We start from the raw sequence: 25340 nt of genomic DNA, 5'->3' as shown, positions 1-25340 counted from the left end.
TATGCTTAAGAAAAGTTACTTGATTACTTTCCACCATCAATCAGTACAGTTTTCAAATGTTCGAATTTCACTTTGATCCTCGGTTTCTAAGCTGTGAGACTGAAATAACCCGCAGTGAAGCTAGTCGAAATATCCAAGAGAAAGACGTCTGAACACATGAATAGCATTTTTAAAAAGACTGTTGATTAGTCTGCCCTTTAATAAAAACTGATCCGCTCACTGAAAGACATTTATGTATTGTGTTGTTATCTCTCTTCAGCAGAAGTTTATAGTCTTACGTGGGAGGAAATTGCTACATCTGCCCGTGTGTTTCCTTAAAATAGTTTGTTGAGAGCATCCGGCAATTAACTTTGAGCTTTTAAGGGGTAAAAAGCTTGGACTAGAAAGTAAAGACCTGCAATGCATTAGATTTCAATGCTGAGTCATACCATAATTGAAGGCTAAATCAGTGTACGTAATGATGCTTTAAACACAGTTATTATTCATCTATTTTAAAGCCATGAGTTACAGGTATCCATCTACATTAACTGTGATGTTTGCCTTTCATGTACAGACCTTCTGATTGCTGTAGAAGGGGTCAATGTCCTCCAGAGGAGTGGACACCAGGTGGGGAGGGGTGTCCCCATAGATGAACGGCAGAGATTTCCCCGCCTCAAGATCGCTGTTGGGTTTGGGCCCGTTATCATCGTCGCTGTGGCGCTCCACCCGTGGTCTCCGGGCCTTCTCCTCGGCGATGCGCCTCTCGATGGCGGCCAGCGACTCGGGGACGAAGGGGCGGAAGCTGTCAGGTCCGGGCGGTACAAGCAGCTGTGCCATCTTGTCATCCTGCTCCTTCAGAGGGCAGCGAGGGGCTCAGCTGGGGCAGGGAGCTGCAGAGAGAAGAAGAGAGAGAGAGAGTCAGGGGGGGAAAGGGGTCAAGAGTCATGGTCAACTCATCTTGTAAGATCAAGCTGTAAGTATGACCTCCTGGAAAAACAAGATGTGACATGTATAAGAATATAGAAGTGTGTCTTTTAGATGGTGTTCTCCCTTTAGAGACCTTTTCAGACATGCTTTATAACAACCCTGGCTTCATCTACGCCCAGCTGTTGTCAGTGCTATGTAACTCATTTCCCAAATAGTAAATACCTGGTGAGTTGTGCCTGTTATTCCTAATCTGAAAAAAAATGACAGCCATGAATAAAATATCTCCTTAAAATATTGTTCCTATCAGCTTTATTCAAACATGACAAGAGCCACAACGTTGGTATGATATCTGTCACCTGTTATTTGAAGGAGTTAAACAGAGCAAAGTTTCGGTTGAGACAGAAACTGGTGAAAGATGAGAGTTCTGAGAGTTCAGACAGAGGTGAGGTGTTGTACAGAGTTATTGCTTTGGGAAGGAAACATTTCTTTTATGGGGGATCCTGTGACAAATTTCCTGGATTTCTACAGCACCTAACCACTTGGATTAAACAGCCAGCTTCACTCGTCTAGATTAAATAGACTGAGGGTGCTCAAAAAACCTAAGAACACGTTAAGAACGGTGTATAACTGGGTTTATCAGGACAAGAAATGATTATCAGAACAATGGCTTTCATTTCATATTTTCTATTATATTCATGAAAACATAATGAAGCCTAAATGGTAGCAGGCTGCAGGCTTCTAACCCATCTCCAAGGACAGTTTAATTGAATAGAATTTAGATAATTAAACCTGGTTAACTAATGTTAAACATGAAGGTTAATCTCCTCTGTACTCTCACAAGGCTGTCTTCAAGGTTTGACAATTGCAACAAAGTGCAAACAATCTGGATGAATGAAACTGCCTCATATCAACACACACACACACACACACACACAAGTTCTAGTGGTAGCTATTATTAACACTACTTCTTCCTGGTGTTAGTTTAGGATTAGTTAGGAATGAATAAACCTAACATCAAAAGCAGATCATTTGAACCTACATGTACATCATCTCTATCAGAAGAGCTGCTGGCTGAGATTACTGTGAGCAGCGTGCAGGGAATAAATTACACCATAATAGATGTATCATTTGTTGCTTTCCTCCTAATGGTCTGAATAACTAGCTGTTCTGCTCTGTGTTGTCTGTGTCTGTTCTGTACCATGACTTTACAGGCATTTGCTCCATATGCTCCACTGCCTTCATAGTCGTCCTGTTCCTTCTGAAGTCGATCACCATATCTCTGGTCTTGGCCACCTTCAGAAGCAGATCTTACAGACCACTCCACAAAAAACCTGAATAGATCCTCAGCATTTGCATACAAGAGGTCTAGCAAGTAATATAAAAGTCATATGAAGTCCAGGTCACAGAAACGTTCCTTCACATTAACATATCTGGGATTGCACCACCTTTCACTCTCATACAGTGCAATCCCTCCCTCCTTCTTCTTCTTACTGCTCTGTAGAACGTTCCTGTCTGACCGAATAGTCCTGAAGTCAGGTACAGCAGCACTGGGGTCCAGGAAGTGAAGCCATGTCTCTATGAAAGACAAAATTCTGCTCTCATGGTATCCCAATCGAGTCCTGATCAACACTCCAATCTCATCTATCTTATAAACTAAGGATCTCATATTCCCATAAACTAAGGATCTCATATTCCCCATGATGATCACTGGAACAGAACGTCGATACAATCCTCTTCTTCACTCTGCAGCCCTGGTGTCGTCTCTGCAGCCCCTCCAAGATTTCAGGCCTGGACTGGTTTACTCAACGCAATCAGCTAAGCACATGAGTCAACAATGTTCTCTCTCCTCACAGCATCCGCTCTCTTTCTGTACTGACTAACTCCATTAAGAATGACTAATACCAATTTGACTGCCTTATAACACAATAGTCACCTGTTTTATAAGTAATGACAAGAATTCATATCAGAATGATCACGTTGAAAATAACAAACACTGTCTGCTAAAAGGTATATTCATGTCTCTATGTCTTGGAGGAGAAAGAAAAATTGTGCTGTGTCCTGCTGACCTCTAGGTAGAATATTTGAATCAAAGCAGTTGAAGGTCACAGGTAAGGGCTGTAGAGAGGCAGTAAATAGGGAGACTCTCATGGTGACGCGCCTTCAGCTGATAGCGGTACAGAAATAGCCGGCAGCAACAGAGTCAGACAGGAAACCAACTGAACATGGAAAGAGTGATTAGAGGAAGTTAAGCTGCCAAATAAAATGTCATTTAATTGCAAAACTAATTGGAAAATCGCCTCAAATTAGGAAAATAAACTTGTATTAACTGCTCCCACAATGCTGCTTTCATGTTCATATTCAAAATGCAGGCTGCAATCTCTTTAAACCAATCTCTATCAGACCATTTGAAGTAGTTTGCTTTATGATCCAGCAGGTGGTACTCTAAAATATCGCTAGCTTCATGCCCTATTGATCTATCAGTAAAATAAATTCATATTCATTTGTGTTAAAATGGAAGACAATAGCAAGTGGAGTCGTTCTGAGCGGACAATCACGAGTGGAAGTGTTTTGGGTTCTTCATCGTGAATGACAAAGTGGCGGACAAATATTAGGTTTGTGGTTTGTGTAAAAGGCAGCTGTCTTACTCTTCAACAGCAACAAATTCTTCACTAATCAGCACCAACAAGAGATACCCCACCCTTCAGACCCAGAAGCCCATCATGTTCCCATAGGAAATAGTTGGAGGCACACAAACAAAATCTTTCTATAAAACCCTGGTGGGCCATTATCAGCATGTCCTCAGTTCCTCCTCGTCTCCACAGTGTCTCAGGTGGGTCCCGTTCACTCGAGGGACGCCGTACTGGCCCAGAAAACAGGAACCTCCCCTCTGGCAGAATCGCAAAAGTGATGTCTCCTTGAGTCATCGGCTACTCTTCCTTTCCCAAGTAGAAATGGAGGAACAGGGACTGTCACAGCCGCTGTAACCTCATTCTCTTCCCATTTCAAAAGGTACGGGGAGAGCTAGGGAACATTTTAAGCTGTTTTGACATTCAGCCCTCGCCTATATAGAGAGCAACCCAAGTAAATGGTGTAATTCAGTGTCATCCTCTAAGCAGCAGGGTAACACTTAAGCATAATCTTAATAAGCTTTACTAATGTGAGACTTTATGTATCATGTCTAACTGTGCCTCAATGTCATAATACTGACAAAAATCATACACACACATTTTACACATGTCTGAAAGCAGCTGGGAAGTGACCAGTGTGACATCACTGTCAATGAAAATGGAGGAAATTCATACTTAATTATTTGATTTCTGCATGTACATTATTATGCAATGTCATATAAATTAATATGATGCCCTTATTTCTTAGAAAAATAGGAAATAGCAGATCAATAGCACACTAATGTCTGTCTTTTCAATCAAACAGCCAGCAGTTGGTTTGGCTTAGTTTAGTATAAAGACTGCTAACAGGAGGAAAAGCAACACGACCCTCCTACCAACAAGTCAAAAGCTCACTAATTATGTCACACTATCCCTTTAAATAGTGTTACTCTAAAGCTTACATGAACTAGAAATGCTGCTCAGAATGCTGACGAAGACTGCAGCATATGGTCAAAAGCCCAGGAAAAGGTGAGTAAGTGGACCATGAGTCAAGACTGTCAAAATTGTAGTTATATTTTTGTAACCAAATCAAGTCTTTGATTGGACAACCACCTCTTAAACCAACACTTATTGACTGGAAAACTTGAAAACCAAACTGAATTTCTTGACGCCAGAGCCAAACCAGAAGAAATTAGAGGAGATTACAGCAATTTAGGTCATAAAGTCCAGTCAGCCAAGCACCGCGTACATCAGCACCATTATTAGAGAGCGAGAGTAGCCGACCAATATTGTGTTTCAACGAATTCATCAGCCATAAACTGTGAATTAATTAGCTTCTCCCATAGGGGAGTCTCATAAAACACATCTGCTTGTGTCCCAAAGACTGCCCAAGGACCCGATGTTGTGATGTTTGACCTGACAGCTTGTCTAGCATGAGCTCCAGGAATGGGTGAGGGGGAGGAGGGGGGGGGGGGGTTGTGAAGCTTGATCAACCCCGTAGGCCCAACATTCACACCCACCTCTGAGCCCGGCGATCGGCGCTGTCGTCCCTGCAGTCAGATATAACATGACAGACTGAGAACGTGTAGGGACGGCCGACAGTTCTGCACTCGCTGTGTGTATCCTGGCACTGAGAGGAATCACAGTGTCTATAAAATCACAAGCAATCCGGTTCACAGCCATCAGTGTTACACATGGACGCAGCATTTCTAGGAGATATCTTGATATTTTGAGTCTTTGAAACGTTGAGAAAGTAGTTTTTCATCCTTCATAGCCCTTTAAATGATGTTATCAGCATCAGTAGGGTGACATACGGTGGCCTAGCATTTAAAGGACAAGTTCACATTTTTTAAAAGTGTCTTTAAACAACGATAACATGTCCCTTGTGCGTGTTCGTCGTCTTCATTCTGGCCATTAAAGTCACAATCAAACAGAAGTTGAATGTCTTGGAGCTTGGATCTGTGCGGTGTAAAATGACAGCGTACAATCCTTCAATTATAATTGGACCACTAGTTGCTGTGTAGTCGCCCCAAGTCATTTTTGATTAGATACATTTTTGTACACACCCCTGACTACAAGATGAGTCACTGAACATCAAACAGGAAGTGAAAAGGCAGGAATTTTAACGTAGAAATAATAAAAAATGATCAGGATTAGAACATTTGACATCTCATGTCCCAAATGTTAGCGTTAATATCTCACACTGCACTGTATCTTTTTGTTCTCCTGTTTTATCTGTCTTATTCTATTTTAGCTTCATTTTATTTCCAATTTAACACTCTTCATTGTATTTCAATGTGTTTTTAATTAGCCATGTGTTGCTTTTATATCCTGCCTTGATGTATTTTATGTTTTATGTGAAGCACAATTGCCTTGTTGTTAAAATGTGCTATACAAATAAATGTGCCTTGCCACAAAGTAGTCTAATAAAGTGGGTATATATATATATATTTTTTTTTAAGTTTTCCAGCTTTTTTCATACAGGACCTTTTTTTGTCACCACAGCTCATCTGGTGGAATTGCAAACCAAAATGACGGCAACTTTGGATGCCCACTGCAGACTCTGTCCTCCTTCTTTTAAACTGAAATCATGTTACAAAGTTATCTCTTAACAGCCAGTACAAAGAGGACCAACAATCTCAGCCACCTATTGTATGTACATGCATGTATTGTTGTCAGACTTTAAAAAAATAGCGTACCTGTCCTTTAACATCCCTATCATGCACAAAAAGGTCACCGATTTGATCTCCATTAACAACATAAGTGTGCTTGACTTGAAACTATTTTTTTCCCTTTAACTGATGTTTCACTGAGAGAGGGAGAGCACTTAAAAAAAAAAAGGGAAAAAAAAGCAGGTGCCTCAGGAAACAAACAAGTGGCAGCAGCCCTCCTCAATATATCAGACACAACAAATCCCTCAGCGGTGTTCTTAAAGGAGACATCTGCCCTCTGCTAGTTAAACCTACCTGTGCTGCTGAATGACTAACATTTCAGCTGACGTGGTGTCAAAGGGTGCTGCTGTCCATGGTGCTTAAAGAAAAACAGCCTCAATGACCAATACGACACAAGTTTATCACACCTTATTGCACTTTGAGGGCGTTTTTTTAACCTACTCATGATGAGGTAAAGGTAGCCGGTATTAGTAGGCCCATATTTAGTTTCATGGCTGCTGCATTGATTTACTATCAGACTAATGCAGGGGGGGGGGGGGGGTCAAACTCATTTTCATTCAAGGGCCACATATAGAACAATTTGATCTCATGTGGGCTGGATCATTAAAAAGATGGAAGGAAGGAAGGAAGGAAGGAGACAGGAAGGAAAGATGAAAAAAGGGGAAGAAGGACGGAAGGAAGGAAGGAAGGAAGGAAAAAGAAGACGGGAAGGAAAGATGGAAAAAAAAGGGAAGAAGGAAGGAAGGAAGGACAATGAAGGAAGCAAAAGAAGGATGAAAGGAAGGAAAAGAACACAGGAAGGAAAGTGGACCGGATTGGACCCCTTGGCGGGCCGGTTCTGGCCCACTGCCCGCATGTTTGACACCTCTGGACTAATGGCTACAGATAGTAGGAGTAGGAGGACAGAAATAGCTCGCCAGGCTGATTAGAAAAGAGAGATAAAGAGACGGCGGGAGTCAGACGTTACCTTAAATGTCGCTCGTTTCAAACTGAGCAGACTGTCGCCATGTTGATTATAGCTCCGAAAAAAAGAAGAAGAAGAAGAAAAAACTCGACACTTCCCGCTTCATATTCCCTATAGAGACGAGAGCTTGTTCAAGTAACCGCGGCCATCATCTCTTCCTCGCTTCCAGACACACACACAAACAAACACACACACACACACACACACTCTAAGCGTTGTCCAAACTAGGGTCCGGGGACCACCTGTGCTCTGTAGCTGTGGTAGAAATGGCTCCCATATAGGCTATATAAAGCCTAAACATGGAGTGCTTTAATTAGCTTCATTAAGGCTATTCATCTTCGCGGTTATTCCACTTGTTTCCCCCCCTCTCTCACTTCATAGCACCATCACATTCCCTACATTTAAACCCAGAATCATTCATTGAAGTGTGTTACATGAGCTCACCAGAGTCAAACAGCTGTGGATTGTGTAGAGGAGTAGAGAGGTAGAGGAGAAGAAGTGAATGGATGTGAATGAGTCTACTCTGGGCGTGTCCTTGCCAGATGTGTGTATGGCTTGTATTCAGTCGTATAGGAGAGAACAGCTGCTTTACAAAAAAAAAACACTAACACATCTTTGTTTCTCTGTTCTTTTTCTTTTTCTTTTAGGCATGTTATGAATAGAGAACATTTTCACAGCAAAGGGCCTGAAGCTATGAGAGTCACCCCCACACCCCCCCTCCTCCTCCTCTCCAACCCCCTCATAACACAGTATAGCCTATTTGATGCCTATTGTGTTTGTCATAATGCATCCATTATACATACATTAGAAAATGAATGACAATGTGCACAGTTGAGTCGGCTAAAGCCCAATTAATCAATTCATGAGTTAAACGAAGTGATTTTTTTTCTAACACAACATATCTGCGTAATTATAAACATATATTTTAAGGTGGAATAATTGTACAATATGATATTAGCCTGTTGATGTATCGGTCTATTACGAGCTCAATTAGCGGAGGGATATCATAACATAAATTGTCAAAAAGCTACAGGTTTTAAAAATCCTAAATACGTTATAACATGTCGTCCACCGCCTATTAAAACGTCAACGCAGCGTGTATTGTAATGTCTAGACAAATATATACAACATTAACCCGAATATTGGTGAGAGTGTGCTGTCACATTAAAAAAAAAAAGCTTGAAGTGGATACTCACCACCATCACGGTGCCCAGCAGGTGGGGACCCTGAAGGTGGATCCCATCTCCGAAATAATAATCCTTTTCTTCTTCTTTTTTTTTTATAAAGCGGATAGTTCGTCAATTAGAGATTTAAACGATTGTCTCCTTTCGAGAAATCCTGTGTGAGGGTTGATGGATTATCATTTAATAAGCGGTCCTTTGATTTTTTCCCCTTTTTTTTAGCCGCCCTTGCTTGCCACGGAGAAATCAATCCGCGCTTCCGGTTGGTTAGGCATCACAGGCTGGGAATGAATGTCCTTAAAGCTGTGTGGCTGTCACAAGATGGCCTGGATGTACACTTCTAGAAAACATTCACAAGTCACTAGAGACACACAAACCCACCTGCTAGAGTTATAATACATATGATAGTATGATATCAACTACACGCCTACTTTCTTATGTTAAATAGTTCATGATTATTTTATAGGGCACCTGTTTGTCATATGTCAATCATCACAATTATCACCCTATCATTTAAAAAAAAAAAAACCTAAAATCAATATTATTATCTAACTTGCCTATTTTCATAAACACCCATATAATCACACTAGAGCTGTTTAATAAGAGAACATGCATGACATTTCTTCCAGGCACTTTCAACACTGGTTATATATGAAATAATTGATGTAAACTTAAGGTAAAGGCTATTATTGTGATTATAATGATTATTTTCTATAGGATGAAATGCACTAAAGGCAAAACAGTTGTATTGTATTGTATTGATGGTGTCTGAAGGCTGGAGGCTGGAATTCTACATTTTAGGATTAATTGTTTTCTAATGGTTTTGTTAAAATGAAGGTGGAGGTGGAGGTTGAGGTACAGGAAGTTGGCATGTATGTGTTCACGTGGAAATCTTATTGGGGTTCATAAATAACTAATGTACAGTTCTCCCTCTGTATGTTTCTTATGGAGTCATGCCACCTGCTGGACAACTGCTTAAATTACACCCATCCACAGTTATATAGTGGAATAAAGTTTGTTCTCCTGTTCACATGAGAACAAACTTAAATTTAATAAAAGATACATAATGTACACTTAGTGGATGGTTGTGTGATTGGAAAAGGAAAGTAAACTTCATTTGGGTAATTATAAACAAAGGTGATATCCATCTCTCACCCACAGACTCAGCAGAGGTGGGCACACCCTTAAGCTCAATGCAGCATGTCACTCTCACATGGGCGCACACACTTTCACTTCACCATGTGAACATAACCCACAAGTTGTCAACACCTCCTTTAAACACACATTTACAAGCACATATTTACATAGAGAGTTTAAATGCTTACTGCTTATCTTTTTTACCCACCTGTGTACTATCTATTAAGGATGGGAGGACGTTTCACATCTCCAAATCCTATTTTTGTCCTTTCATTTCTACAGCTGCACTTTGAAATATTCAGTCAAATCTCTCTAAACAATGTCCTCTGACACGGTGACACATGTTCTACTGTGTGCTCCACAGCAATGTCAAACAATATGAAGCCTTATGAGTGGGGTCAAGTGCTCAGTGGGCAGTCCTGACATTGTGACTGTGGGAGCAGGAAAGCGACAATGTGTAATTTTATGACTATGATAAAAAGATGCTACAGTATAGTACACAGCTAAGCCACAAAATACAGTGCTCTTGAGAGAAATGTTTTTTTATGACTAATTTAGTCTTTTTATTTAATTATTTAATTTGACTGTATGATGTATTAGGTTATACTAAATCATTAGTCTTAGTTCTATATTAATGAAACTAAACATAAAGTCATTTTCATAGTTCATTCAGTCTATTTTTCATATTCTTTTGTTTGGTATATACAAGGCCAGTTTCATTAAATTTTAGATTACTATGAGTGTATGTAAATAAATAACATTCACATATTTTACTTCATCATGCCCCTCATTTATGAAATGCCTTTACTTTTCCTATCAGTCATGCTTGTAAAATAGCACTCACAGTCATACTGTATTAGTTAGAATCAAAAATAGAAGTTTAAAGGGTCTATGATAATTATACAGAGCATTTTAGATACATAACACCTAATAATATACTGCTTATAATTGTACAGTTGCAGATGAAGCCAATCAGTGTACATTCAATGATGTGGTCAAGCCTAATCATACAAATTTGACTATATGTGTGAACACAAAACTTTTCATTTTTAAGATTTGAGGACATAACTTGAAAATGTTTAAGAGATATTTATGATTTCCTGTCAACAGAATTGAAATATAAAATACAGTGTTTCCCTGCTCATATACCACCTGTGTGAACAATGTTTCCACAGAGTTCACAGTTGTCCTACTTGGCAGCTATCTGTGACTTTGCTGCATGTTTAATTAGAAGCCAAGTGATGAATTTGGGAGCCTTGCTCAGACTGTGGTATGTCACAATTAGGTTGTCCCTTTCCTCTGTTAGATGCTTATGTTATAGTTCACACGAGTTGGCATTTTGATTCTTTCTATAAATGTTCAGGTTAAAAAATTAAAAAAAAACAGAGCGTAGACAGAGCAGTGTGGTCAAAACTTCCTGAGTTTACACAAATCTATTCAAGAATCCAGTTTACATGAGCCTACACATGAATGTTAACATTGAATGTTGAGTAGAGGATAACAGGGGAGGAAATGAACTCATATTGTTGCCATTTTGATTTCCTTTGACAGGAAAAATAAAGCTTGTCAGTATCACGCCATTTATTTCATCACATGTAGCCAGCCCAGGGTGGAAATTATGCGGTAGGGCTGAGATAAATCTATTTCTGTCCCCAAGTTAATGTATTTAAAGGCAAACTGACAATTTAACACCTTATACCTGTTTATCTCACAGCCGAGTTTAAGCTCTGCAGTGCAATGTTTGTGTCTGAGTGTGTGTTTATCAGGGCCGCCTTCCATTTCACAACATGATAAGTGATGATGCAGAGCGACAGACTGGACGATGTGACTAACTGGCTCTCTGTTCATCTGTTAGTCATCAAAAGGAGTTCATTAACCTCGATGGTCAGTCACACGGTGATCTGTTTACCTCAGCCAGCGAAGAGAAGTCCATTGAGTCTCTACTGACAGACTTCACAATGAGATTACAAGATTACAGTCAGCGTGGACATGTGTTCCCTGTGCTTAATTTGATTAAAACTCCCACTTAACTGCCTGTTACTGCTCATCTACTGTATGCAGATGAATCGGGAGCTTTGTCTGATACTCCTGCAGTCCGCCTCATAAATGACTTTCTGTAATCCATCACTGTAAAAGAGATTTGGTTGATCACATATTAATGGAATAGAATGTTAAAACCCTACTCTGGATCAAAGCTGGAAGTAAATAACTTTCCAATATCTACAAGCTGTTCCCAAGCTGTTCCCAACCTGTTCCTATTAGTTTAGAACTTTTCAGGAGATATTTTTGGTTATCTTTGCACCGATTGCTAATTACTGATTTCCACCTCCCGGAAGACTTTAATAGCCCTGAGAGGACTAACGTGAACTGGCTTGACTTGAGCTGGGTTATACAAGGAGGTGGGGTGGAGCAAAATCAGTCTTGCATTGAATTCTAGTCTACTGTCAGGGGAGGTGCTGGTGCCCCTTCCTCTTTCATGGATTTCTTTATGGTTGTTAATTTGCTGCTGGAGCTGTAATGGAAACACTTACATGTAATATATCAATTATATTAAGGTGGATTAAAGAAAAACAGCAGAGGTTGGAAGATTGTTAACCAAGCCCTTAAGCATTTACTTTTAAACTCCATTATCTTCTTATTGTCCATCAACAGTCTTTATTTTATTACAAAGGGGGATTAAGTTAGAATTAATCTACAAAGTAGCACTGCTTGGAGAATGAACCCAGTGTGTCTCCATGCTATATGGACCACATTATAGCTGATCAGCAATAATTTAGCTAGATCCTATAGAGAGGATCAGTAGCTTATGTGGATTAGAGGCCTTTTTAGAAATTGGGTATGTACACTCTTTCTAGTGTTCATGTGGTTAAAGAAAGGCTTTCACATTTGAGTCTGGTTCACCAGGTTACCATGTGCATGACCGTGCAGTTGCTCCCTTTACCACCACCCACAAAGCACACACACACACACCAACACAGACATGCAAAAGTGTCACATGACTAGGTCGGGCCTTTGGGTGTGGTATACCGTCTGCTAAACAGGGATTACCAAGGAGGAGGGTCACTCGCTGCCTGCGTCTTTCTCAACCTCTCCTCCTCCTGGAACTTAATAATACAGAGGCGAAAGTTGGAAGAGGATGGAAAGAATCTGCAGACACAAGTAAGTGTAAACTAGAAATCTTTTATATAAGTATTTCTGAATGTGTGCCAGGTAGCATGGAGAGAGGCAGCCCTTTAAAGACACTAATCCCTGTCCCTCAAGAAGCTGTGGAAGCTTATTTGGAACTGAGTATTACTGCTTGAACAACATGGCTGAAGACAAACAGGTGCTGAATAGGCCTTTCATTGTATATGTCTTTGAGATACATTTGTTTGTGAATTAACATGACTCTAGTGTTAATGTACAACTGTATGTGTCAACTATACAGCATGATTAGTGGGTGGGAGCCACAAATTAATATACTGTTGGCCTACATCACACCATTTTTTAAAAATTAACACAACACTGGAAGTTAATGAGCACATGGTGATTTATTGGCTCTTTTTTTTTTTTTAGCAAAGGAAGCGTTAACAATCTATACTTTTGGAAGAAGTTATTTAGGCCACTTCATGTATTGTATTGAATTGAATTGCTATAGATTGCACAGGTGTACCTAATAAATAGGGCAAGTGAGTATATTTACATTGCAGTGGTATGAAGGATATAAATGAACAAATGCATATATGTAAATTTTGAGGCTACATTTCTAAATAAATGCATTAAATGAATCAATTAGCAACTAAATAACTTTCAAATTTCCTGCGTTTAATACATATGAAATTGTTATTTATGAAATATTTTCTTTTAAATATGACTGTTTTGAAAGCAGGTTGCATATAATACTTTAAAACTAAATGTGAATGATGTTTAAATGTATGTATGTAATTAGATAATAGAGATTAGATTAGATAGAGAATTTGATACTTTGCTCTACTTTACTCACATCTTTGTAATGCGCGTGTCCGTGTCCGCTGGCACGCGCGTGTTGATGATGACATAAGCACAGCTGTTTGGTTGGCACGCTCCGCTGAGCAGCTCGCCGAAAATACACACACACAGGGCGTTGACTTTGATCAAAGTGTGTAAAGAGACTGTTCCTAAGTCACGACAGACAACCACAAAAGGTCAAAGGTGAAAATAGAGAGCGGATAAAACCCCGCAGGGAGCCGAGGAGCGTCCCTGAATCACCCCAACCATAGACCCAACACCCTCCGGTTCCATTTAAAGGGCTCAAAGTCACTACGCCATTCTTGGAAAAACACAGCAAAGTCTCAAACGTTGATGTCAGTGGATATAACTCAGTCTTCAGCGACACTCTGGATATATTTTTGGCTGTTTTCATGTGGAAATAGTGCGGTTGTCAGGTTTATACTGGCATGTTTTGAGGAAAAAGCTGTTCAGGTAATACTGTAACTGTTTACATTTGTCGCAATATTTATTTGGCTTGGAGAGTGTATGAACTCATAATAATAATGCTAATAATACTCTGCAAATACCAAGATACTCCCCTCAAGAGACCCCTCAAAAGAAAATATGAATAAATATATTGTGAATATCTTGTCTGCATGAGATAAATAGATCATCTTTTTGGACTGTGTAAAATCAAAGAAGTAGCAATCAGTATCACTGTAATGTCTTGTCTTATTTACAGTGAATTAGGCCTTGAAAGGATTAGTTGATTACTCAGTGAATAGACAGTCAGCTGTTCTAATCATTTTAACTGTAAAAGAGAGAAGTTAAGATTGTTGATTGGACAAACAAACATGTGTACTTGGTCTCAGACTTGGTTAGGAGTCACAATCAGACCCTCAGATTGCATTCTTGAAATGTTTTCAAAGAGCTGTAAGACATTTCACACTGACAGCAGCAGTCTCCTGTAACGATGGGTTGATCATCCGTAGGGCAAGTAGTATATGAGGCATTCTGTACTTCATCTGTGTAATCTGTGTCTGGAATATTTTTAATCTCAGGAGGTTTACCTGACATTGGGGAAAATATCAGATCTGGAGCGGACCTAGAGTTCCTTTTGAGATGGACGAGCAAGTGAATCCACTGGAGAGAGACCACGCTCTGTCTGTAGTTCTGCCGGGGGGGCTGGAGAAGAATGCCACAGTGCATGGAAGGTAGGCCATATCACAGGCTTTGAAGTGAGGGTTGATGCCATATTTTAGAACTTGGGTCAGTTTGGTCAGTCATTACTTGTGTTTTTCATGAAATGTTCTCCTTCTAGTAAACCAGTGATGGACTTACTGGTGACACTGTGTGCGAGTTACCACCTGAATCCTTCCGACTATACTGTGGAGGTTCTCTCACCCAACAAGAACATCATCAGCTTCAAACCAAACTCCCCTATTGGCTCACTGGAAGCAGAGAAGATTGTGCTGAAACCTAAAGGCATGGAGGAAAAGATCAAGAAGCCGTACATGCCTGAGGTAAAAATAACCCAAAAAAACGTATTTAACTATGATCCTGAATACAACTCCTAGACTATTAAACTTCTCTTTTCAGGCAACCGTGCGTCTGTTGATCAACTACAATAAATCCCACAAGGCCGTGGTGCGAGTGAACCCTAAAGTTCCCCTTGAGACGCTGCTGCCAGCTGTGTGCAACAAGTGCGAGTTAAATGTAGAAACCACTGTCTTACTGAGAGAGTCTCTGTCTGAAGAGCCACTGGATCTGACCAGGACCCTAAACGAGCATGGACTGAGGGAAGTGTTTGCTAAAGACACGGCTAGTAAGGATCCTGCTGACCTGCAACACCGACCCAAGACGCCTGACGCAGGCAGAGGTAACCCTATGTACCGCATGTCCATATGAATATTCAAAAATCCAATCAATTTTCTAAAAGCACCATATATGATACATTTTCTAGCTTTAGGTTAATTTCCTTCTAATTAATTTTAATAGCACTGCTGATACTACACACACACTTGGATTTACTGTAAGATAGTTCAGATAGACATTTTTGGCTTATTCACATTGTTGCTGAGGGTGAGATGAGAAGCACACAGCTAAGAGGACACAGCTAGCCTGACTGTGCCCAAATTAAAAACAACACCTCCCATACCCACTAATTAACACATTGTATCATGTTTATTTTAATCCCTACAAAAGCTGTCAAGTGAGTGTTTGTTTTACGGGGAGTTGCACGCTTTAACTGTTTCTCGGCCAGGCCACTAACATGAAGTCTGCACCGGTTGCCAGGCAACTTCATGGTGATGACCTGACTCCAGATGCTTTTAGAGGTGCTGTTAGGCAGATTTTTTAAAACTTTGGACAAAGCCAGGCGAGCAGTTTCCCTCTGCTTCTAGTGTTTATGCTAAGCCGTCTCTTTAGTGTACAGACGCTAGAAGCATAAATCTTCTCACATAAGCATTGTGTGTTTCCCCAAATGTTAACACTCTTTCCAATATAAACAAGCTAGACGTTGTTACACTCTGTATACCCAAACTGAAACTACATACCACTAAGTACACCATTTAAAGGAATGCTCTGAACATATTTCATTACAGTATACATTGACCTGATCCATCTGTGTTGGCAAATATGATAATGACACATTTATTTGTTTTGAAACAGCTGTTACACCAACAGAGGTCATCTCACCACCTCCGCTACAAGGTACAGAAACATACAAATACAATCCCAGCATTGTATATCACTCCTGCTATGTATCATCTGATTGTCGTCTTTGTATAATATGTAGAGCTGCCAAAAAAGGAAAAGAAACAGAAGGAGAACACAGGATTCCTCAGTTTATTCAGAAGAAGGAAGAATAAGCCTGAAACGGTATGTTGTCAAGACATGGTGTAAGTTGTCCTGTTTGCGGTGACTTTACTTGACGTTTTCTTCTGCATTCCCCTCTTCACAGGAAGGGGCAGCGAGCGCTCCGACATCTCCTTCTCTCAACAAACAAGCTTCTGGGAGTGCGGACGAGCTGGGTTTCTCTTCTTCCAACACCCTGCCAGCAGACATGCCCAAGAAGAGGCGAGCCCCGCAGCCACCCATGTGTGCATCACAGAGTGTCCCCAACAACCTCAGCAGCTGCCATCTAGGAGGAGCACAGGTGGGTTGCTGGGGAGATCCTTCCTATTCCCACTATACAGTATGTCTCTCAATCCATGAAACAGACATCCTCTTATAATATCACTGTCTCTGTGTAGAGATCCTCAGAATCTACCTTAAGGAGTACAAAGAGGAGAGCACCACCTCCTCCCTGTGTAAATACACACCAGCAACTGGAGGCAAACATGGAGGTTAAAGGTAAAATCTTCACTGATGACTTGATATTTGAGCTTTGCGATGTACTTAAACAAAAGGCTACTACATCCCACTCTGAACACGTTTACATTTTAATGATAATGAATGAGATCTTATCCAACAGTAAAGAGGGTGTTAAGTGTTGCCATTTAAGAGTATAAATTGGGGTCAGCACCATTACACAGCAGTCAGTGCAGAGATAATATTAGCTGTCAAAATGCTGCCTGATCCCACAGGCGAAGCTACAGTTTATTTTGCCATCTAGTGGTGATTGTCGAGGTAGCATCATCGACACAGAACAAGAGATGAAATATGCTAGTGGAAGAAGCCCAATTGACCTTTTACAGTATTTCAGTGGAAATCACAAATGGCTTTAGAAGGGAGGGAAGGATGAATTCTCGTATCTGCCAAATCCTCACGGCTTCAGTCAGTGTCACCCGAGGCCAAGACAGACTAAAGTTAAATCAAGATTAAAATGTCAAAGCGGATACCGTTAAATAGAAGATTTAGCAGTTAAATCCAACCGCAAAATGCAGCTGTTCTTATCAGTCATAACAATTTAACCCTGTTCGGGGCAATTAAAGTGACCCAGAGCCTTGTTCACTGAGCATATTGGCTTCAGTCTGTTGCGAGATAAATCCCTCTATTGTTCGAGCTTTCATTCCCCCGGTATTAGTCTGTCTGATATGCTTTCCCTCGCTTGGGTTCAGGTTCTCTCTGTGTGCTCAGCTCCTTTTTATAACGCTTTCACACACTTGAATGGACAATGATCGTTTTTATTATTAATATAGACGTAGCTTCTTCAAAAGGGATCTGCAATTATGTGAGAGACACTTCATCGTTAGGTTTTAAAAGAAGGCGAAGTAAAAGTTTGGAGCACTTTTTCTTCTCTCGTAGTGTTCTAATTATCAGACTAAATGGCCTTCAGCAGTGTCAGTGTCTCGGTTCACTCCCTCCAATATTTTCTTTTTGCCTCCATGCAACACATTGCTGAGTCGGTATCAATCCTCTGCTGAGAAAACAACTCCCAGTCCAGAGTTGATAACAGTCTTGATCCCATCCTCCCACACTTGCATAATTACGGTGTGTGAAAGTTCAAAAATCGCATTTCCACGTTTACACAGCATCTTTTTCTTCATTGAGAGTTCTCAATCCAGTATGAGGTCTCTGGGTCGTGATTAGTTTTGTTTTGGAGAACATTTTAGACTGAAGATGGCTTTTTCTTCCCTGCCCACAGGCTCTGTGTTACCTGAGCGGGGTGATTGAGGGCTGCTGCTGCTCTCTCCTTTTCCCTCTCCTCCTTCCGCCATCCCTCTTCCTCCTCTCCGTCCTCCTCGCGTTGGCTTCTTCTTCCTCATTCCCGTCTTAGTGGCTTTTGTGGATGTGTCTCGCTGCTGCCTGCTGCACTTCAATGCTATTTTTTTGTACTGTTTTTGAGTTGTCTGCTTGTTTCTGTCTCTGTTTTGTGATATTTCTTTTTTGTTTGTTTTATGCCTCTTTTGTTGTGTTTTTTTCTTTTTCTTTTGGATTTAGATTTGGTAAAACCTATTGCTGTGCCTTTAAATCAAAAGCTAGATCACAGTAGTACTTTTTCAATAAAATAACTAGTTGGTACTTCTGTTATAATTTTCAGTTATAATTCCTGTAGACCTCTTCGTAAAATGAATATTCTCTTTCTAAAATCATTGTCTTATGTTACATGTTTCTTTCTTTCTTTACTATATTGTATGTCAATGCTTTTCTGTTTAAACGTGTAAAATCACACAATGCTGATTCATCTGGACATCGTACTTTTTCAGGAAAATGTAACACTACAATTTTATATATGTCAGGTTTTCCAAGTATTTCTCACTTATACAATAAACTTGTGAATCCTTAACTTAACTTTAATACTTGATGTAATTTTTAAAACTTGTTAATGCTTCTGAAGTTTATGTGAAAAAATGATATACTGAGAATATTCACTTGTTCTTCTGATCCATGTTGCTAAGTGTGTTCTGTCTCTCCAGGGACCGTAGACTCCCTGAACACTCTGGAGGAGCTGCCAGAAAGTGATGAGTCAGACTCTCTAAACCTGTCGCTATCCTCACCTTCATCACCACGTCCACCCAAACATCCGTCATCCTCATTCACCTCACGTTCATCACTGGCTTATCTTCATGAAGTGGCAGATCCGTACCTATCGGACCTATCAGACGCCCGCAGCGCTCTCGCCAAAGTCCTGACATCCTCCGTTTCCAAAGGGACACTGGTCAGGCGTTTGAGGAACTCCGCTACCTTCCCGAAACTACACAACGGCTCTTGCTTTATGTCAGAGACTCAAGAGTGTCAAGGTAACAGGGATTACCGTGCAGAACTTGAATCTGTTCTGAAGTCTAATCCCCCTACTGAGCCTAAATGGGAGGATCCGATGCACAGGACGGGAATGACCACGTTCAAGGTGGTTCCCTCTAAGAAACAGAAGTCCTTTGAGGTACAGGTCACCCTGGATGTCCCACAACAGTGCCAGATAACAGTAGAAGATAGACATGATAGTATAGCTTCTCCTAAGAGGTATAATCAAAAAGAGAGTGAGGAAGATCCATGTTCCCCAGACAGAGCACAGACTGAAACACCTTTATTCAGTCCAGAACCTTGTTCTCCTTGTTCTGAGGATATTCTGGTCTCTGACAGGCCAGCGTCTCCTCCATCTCCACATGTTTTAGACAGTCAGGACTGTCCAGGGTCTCCTCTTGCTGAGGTTAGAGACAATGATGAAAAACTGGAAGAAGGGAAGGAACCTGAAGTCACATCTGAGGAGACACAAGCTCCAGCTCCAGACTGCAGTGATGAAGAACTTGCAGGTGATGGTCAGATCAAGACAGAAACTCAGAGCGAGGTTCTCCAAAGCCCCAGTACACAGTCTCTTAGTACAGACATGGACCTTATTGCTCCATGTGCTGATAAGAAGGAAGAAGGGGAAGTGGTTCTCCAAAGCCCCAGTACACATTCTCTTTGCACAGAAATGAACCTCATTGCTCCATGTGTTGATGAGAAGGAAGAAGGGGAAGTGGTTCCCCAAAGCCCCAGTACACAGTCTCTTAGTACAGACATGGACCACATTGCTCCATGTGTTGATGAGAAGGAAGAAGGGGAAGTGGTTCCCCAAAGCCCCAGTACACAGTCTCTTAGTACAGACATGGACCACATTGCTCCATGTGCTGATGAGAAGGAAGGTGGAGAAGTGGTTCTTCAAAGCCCCAGTACACAGTCTCCTAGTACAGACATGGACCACATTGCTCCATGTGCTGATGAGAAGGAAGGTGGGGAAGTGGTTCTTCAAAGCCCCAGTACACAGTCTCTTAGTACAGAGATGGACCACATTGCTCCATGTGCTGATGAGAAGGAAGAAAGGGAAGTGGTTCCCCAAAGTCCCAGTACACATTCATTTAATACAGACATGGACCACATTGCTCCATGTGCTGATGAGAAGGAAGGTGGGGAAGTGGTTCCTCAAAGTCCCAGTACACAGTCTCTTAGTACAGACATGGATCACATTGCTCCATGTGTTGATGAGAAGGAAGGTGGGGAAGTGGTTCTTCAAAGCCCCAGTACACAGTCTCTTAGTACAGACATGGACCACATTGCTCCATGTGTTGATGAGAAGGAAGATGGGGAAGTGGTTCCCCAGAGCCCCAGTACACAGTCTCTTAGTACAGACATGGAGCTATGTGGTCTATGTGTTGATGCGAGGGAAGGTGGGGAAGTGGTACAAGAAGAAGAAGAAGAGGACAGTTTCCCTCCGCCTCCTTCACCTGTCTTTTTTAATGAAGAATTACTGCAGGAGACAATAGAAGATACTACAGCTTTCATTCCACCATGCTCCAAACCACAAAGTCCTCCCTCCAACAGTCAAACTAAAGCCTTCTCTGAGGACCATCAAAGTGAGGCTACCTCAGTCAAGCCTGAGGAGCCTTCAGCTGCACTGACGCCGCCACGGGACAAGATGAGCACAGCCCCGTCTCGGTTTGCGCAGGCGGTGGCGCAGGCCGTGCAGAGGGCTCGCTTGCAGCGCCGAAGGAAAGCTTCGGGCCCAGTGGCTGACACGCTTCCTTCACCACCCAGGTCTGCTTACCAGTACGGTGAGTGCCACACATTAGTTACTATGACCTCACCAAGACACCACTCAGATATTAGTATGTAGAGCTTGTAGATGTAAAGCATCATCATTCATTTCTAGTATACTGAGCAAATACGTTAGAAACATCCCAATAATCAGACATGATATAGATAAAAACTACTATCACTTTAGTATTAAATAGCCTTGAAAAATTCAATTTAATTCAATCCATTGATCAGTCAAACAGAAAAACTATTATTGGCAACTATTATGATCATCAATTAGTCGTATTGGTCATTTTAAAGAAAAAAGTCTTCTCTAGTTTGACTGAATATTTTTGAGTTTTTTATCAGACAGAATCACACATATGAAGACATAACTTGGGACTTTTATTGATGATTAATCGATTAGGCATTTTTTGTTGCGGCTCTGGTATAACTGCTGACGTACAGTACATACCAGGAATAGCTCTTAATTGCATTAGCTTCCATTCTTAGTGAAGCTTGTGTCACAGTAGACATGTAATTATTATCTAGTCATAGAAAAAAGAGGGAATAGACATGTATTATTTAAGCTTTCTCAGCATGGAAACATTGAGCGCATGATGACAAGTATATTTCAAGATGTTTAATGTCTGACTGACCTGGCGCCCCTTTTTAATTCCCTCCTATAGAGGAAAAAGTGATGTTTTTTTTTATTCTCTCCTGCTTCAGGTGCATGACTGGCTTCCTCACACATCCATGAGTGGAAGTTCTTATTTAGGGTGAAGGTTCAGAGTTGACTGAGGATACCACACTCAACACGTCACCTGCAAATAACTATAACTGATATATCATAAGAAGACGAAGTGCATCAGTTTTATCACAAGAAGCACCAGACTCAGTTTCTGCAGAGTATGATTGTTTAAATTTTTTTGTTCACTTTGGATTTTTGTTTCCAAACACCTTGTCGCATTTCATGTTTGACTTGATGTTCACAGGTTGAACATAAACACTTTCTGTTGTGGAGAAGGCCAAACCTACAGGACACGAGTTGTTGAACTTACAGCATCCTGTTTTTCTTTACTTCCTTTTAAATGTTGATTGAAGACGTGCCAAAGCGGACATAACGCTGACGTGAAAGAATTTGGAAAGAAATTATGTACTGGCAATAATAGACTTATTCTATGTTTGTGCCAGACTTTATTTTACCTCTTGAGGTGTATATTTTTCTGTTTTCAACAACTCAGGAAACTGTATTATGGCTGGTATGCTTTTTAGTCACCAGGTGGCAGAAGTGCATTGCTTCTAAATATGTGAAGTCTTTTTCATTGTATGAATTCTGATGGATGTATCCAGAGTGACAAAAATGTATTATTTGAAGAGAAATAACAGTAAATATTATTTTCTACTTACTCAGCAGCCATGAGTGAAATAATCTAAAAAAAAAATTATGTTGTTATAATATAATTTTCATAAAGTGTCTTATGTTTTTTCTGAAGGCAATCTCTGTCCAGAATTCTGTATTAATCTCAAGGAGCTTCTCTGCATAAATGTGTAAAAAATATTTAATGAAGACATGAGAATATTCTGTATTTTCCAACAACAAAGTGGAAAAAAAATCATGTTGGAAGCATCAGTTTTATGCCAAAATATTTCAACACCTTCCTGAATAAACTCAGTCCACTTTGCTCACATGCGCACGCTGTTATGTCTTTAACGGACGCATAGCTCAGGGCAATACTGCATAGCTATACTTGGGTGCCAAAAGAATTCGCACTACTATATGTATTGATCCAGCCCTGGCCTTGGAGGAACGGCAAGGAGCTATGCGAGGTAGAGACCTAGCCAGAACCGCCTGTGGCTAAATCTCCTTGTTTGCCAGGCCTGGACTGAGTGGGCTCGCTTCAAGACTTTCTTTCTCTCTCTCTCTCTAACATTCCTTGCTCCACCTGAGGGGAAGGAGAGAGAGAGAGAGAGAGAGGAGGACGGGTTGCTGGTGGATGATGGGAGGTGACCGCTGACCCTGTCGTGTTTCTGCGCCGCTCCCCCCAGAGGGGGTGCCCGGCCCTCAAGGGCACAGCCGTGTCACACCGCCGTTGTCATGGAGAATGCCATTACCGCCCCTAAGGGAGAGAGCTACGTCTAACGTTTTATATATATATAAAAAAGTCTGGAAACAGAAACACACACACACACACACACACACATGCTGGCAAGAAGCTCTTTTTCTGCCCAAAGCAATGATACCCAATGTAAGTGACAACTGTGGCATTATCTCTTTTTTACAGTGAAAGGTTGAATTTCAACCTGAGCAGCAATTTTTAACTCCATCTCATGATTATGCAGACAAAAGAAAGCCGGATTTATAATCCAGCATAGCAGGAAAATGCTACCCTGTCATGTACATTTATGATCCAGCACGTGACACAAGATGCTATCAGCACCGATGAACCTTTGAACAAAAAAAAACCCAGACATGGACATAAAGAGGTTTGTTGATTATTGTCTCAGGAGACGAAGCGGAGAGAGACGTGAACAAACAAGGTATTCTAAATCCAGGAGGACACTTCAGTCACAGAGCACAAACCAATTAATGAGGAGGCCGTGGTATGAATGCAAGATCACTCAGTAGATCACTCCGGGTAAAACATACACACCTGAACAAACATGTATTGTTTTGCCACAACTAACAACATAATCAACTGCATGTGTGGAGTATAGATGAACAAACTGTTGACTGTAAGATAAATAAACTTGCACCTTTTCCTTGCTTTAACTCATTCTTTAAACAAACACTATGCAGATGCACTAAGGTAACATTATACAGGCCTATATCAACATATAGATTATAGATTATATCATATGTCCTCACACTACAGCATGCATTCATTTTACTAACCTGCTTCCTGCCATGGCAAACCTTTCATAACCACCTTACCCCACCCATAACCACCACCTCCACTCTATAACCTCAAAATAAAATGAAAAATATCTAAGAAAAAAAAGAAATTACATAATAAATAAAACAAAAATCAATAACAAAGAACAAAAATACAGAAAAACTGAAAAAAATATTTATATTCAAAAAAGTAACACTCAGTTCCTCCCACTGATACACTTATGAAAAACAAGTCAAAAACTAAAAGAAAACACCAGTTTAATGGTTTTCCCTTATCAACTGCAGAGATCCACATATTGTTGATATATTGATACTGTGTTGTCCTGTGCATTCTTCTTATTGATAATGTCATATAAAGTATGTAAGAAAAAATCAACCATCCATTGAATACAGCTGAGAGTGACAGCTTACTGTTTGCTACAGCAGCCAAACCAGCTAAAAGACATTTTTCACTTCAGACATTTTAACATGATGTCATAGATAACATGAATAATGGCCATGTTTCATTTATTCCTATTGTGTAGGTTGGCTCTCTGGCTTTGCTTTACTGGGAGGACTAAATGGAACAAAGCCATAGTTAACATTATTAGTAACATGTACTTTTGCTGCTGTGATAAGTCAAAATGTCTGCTGTGGAAAAGGCAGATTGTTGTGACTGATACTGGATTTTGGGGAAGATGCCGATACTGGCCGATATTAGTAAGTAATAATAATAATAAATGCATATAAGGATGCATTGGCTAATCATCTAAATGATAATCTTATGTACAGAATATGTATTTTAAATGCACATATTTTGCTATGATCCCTCAAATGTGGTTGTCAAACACTTGATGACAAAGATATGTAAAGTAGGGATGATATTTTACAGTTTAACAATAAACTTTATTGTATTAAATTACATCCCTGCACTGAAATGGCAAATTTCAATTGAAATGTAATAATTATAAATTCCTATAAGTAATAAAACTACATAATTTTTTTTTAATATATATATATAGTAAACTTGAATTAAGAAAAGGGATCAAATATACATAACATGCTGAATATATGACTATAAAAAATAAATGTTGGCAGGTATCAGACAATAGGCCAATATCTGCCAATAATATCAGTTGACGGACATATCAGTTGGCCCCAGTTGATAATACGGAGGAAGAATTGTCAACCAATATCATATATATAATAACTTTGTGCAACAAGGTAGTCCTATATTAAGTAAATGAACATCAGGTCACTCCAATATGGTTATTCAAACTAAAATAACAAAGTGGAGAGTGAGTATTAAAGCATCTTTATGAGCTAAATGAATTCTATATACAGTTAGAAATGTTTTATGATGATATTTTTTAGATGTATTGCTCCAGAGTTTACCAGTCAGCATCTTAGTTGTCAAAATTGTTTGACATAAATAAATTCTTCTTCCTTTGTCACCCACACAGTCATGTATACTTGTATCTTTAGCAATCCACTGAGACACAGAGAAAGAAAAACACACATTTTGAATAGCAAAGAATAAGCATAACATTATAACTTGGCCCTCGTACTGTAGCCTACTAGTGTACGTACACACACAAAAAAAACCTCCAGCTCCAA

At 40.3% G+C, this 25340-nt stretch overlaps 1 protein-coding gene across 12 annotated transcripts in view; it reads right to left on the bottom strand.

The window, feature by feature from the left end:
• scn1lab (sodium channel, voltage-gated, type I like, alpha b) overlaps nt 1-816 on the bottom strand; it is a 29737-nt gene extending 28921 nt beyond the window's left edge. For all 12 annotated transcript variants that reach the window (XM_053314815.1, XM_053314818.1, XM_053314820.1 and 9 more), the window contains exon 1: nt 556-816. In XM_053314815.1, the coding sequence (XP_053170790.1) occupies nt 556-816 (261 nt within the window). The remainder of the gene's footprint in view (nt 1-555) is intronic.
• Nucleotides 817-25340: the final 24524 nt, after the last annotated feature.

Source organism: Scomber japonicus, chromosome 24 (assembly GCF_027409825.1).
Source record: "Scomber japonicus isolate fScoJap1 chromosome 24, fScoJap1.pri, whole genome shotgun sequence".
Classification (NCBI taxonomy): Eukaryota; Metazoa; Chordata; class Actinopteri; order Scombriformes; family Scombridae; genus Scomber; species Scomber japonicus.
This window is presented reverse-complemented; position numbering and strand designations above follow the sequence as displayed.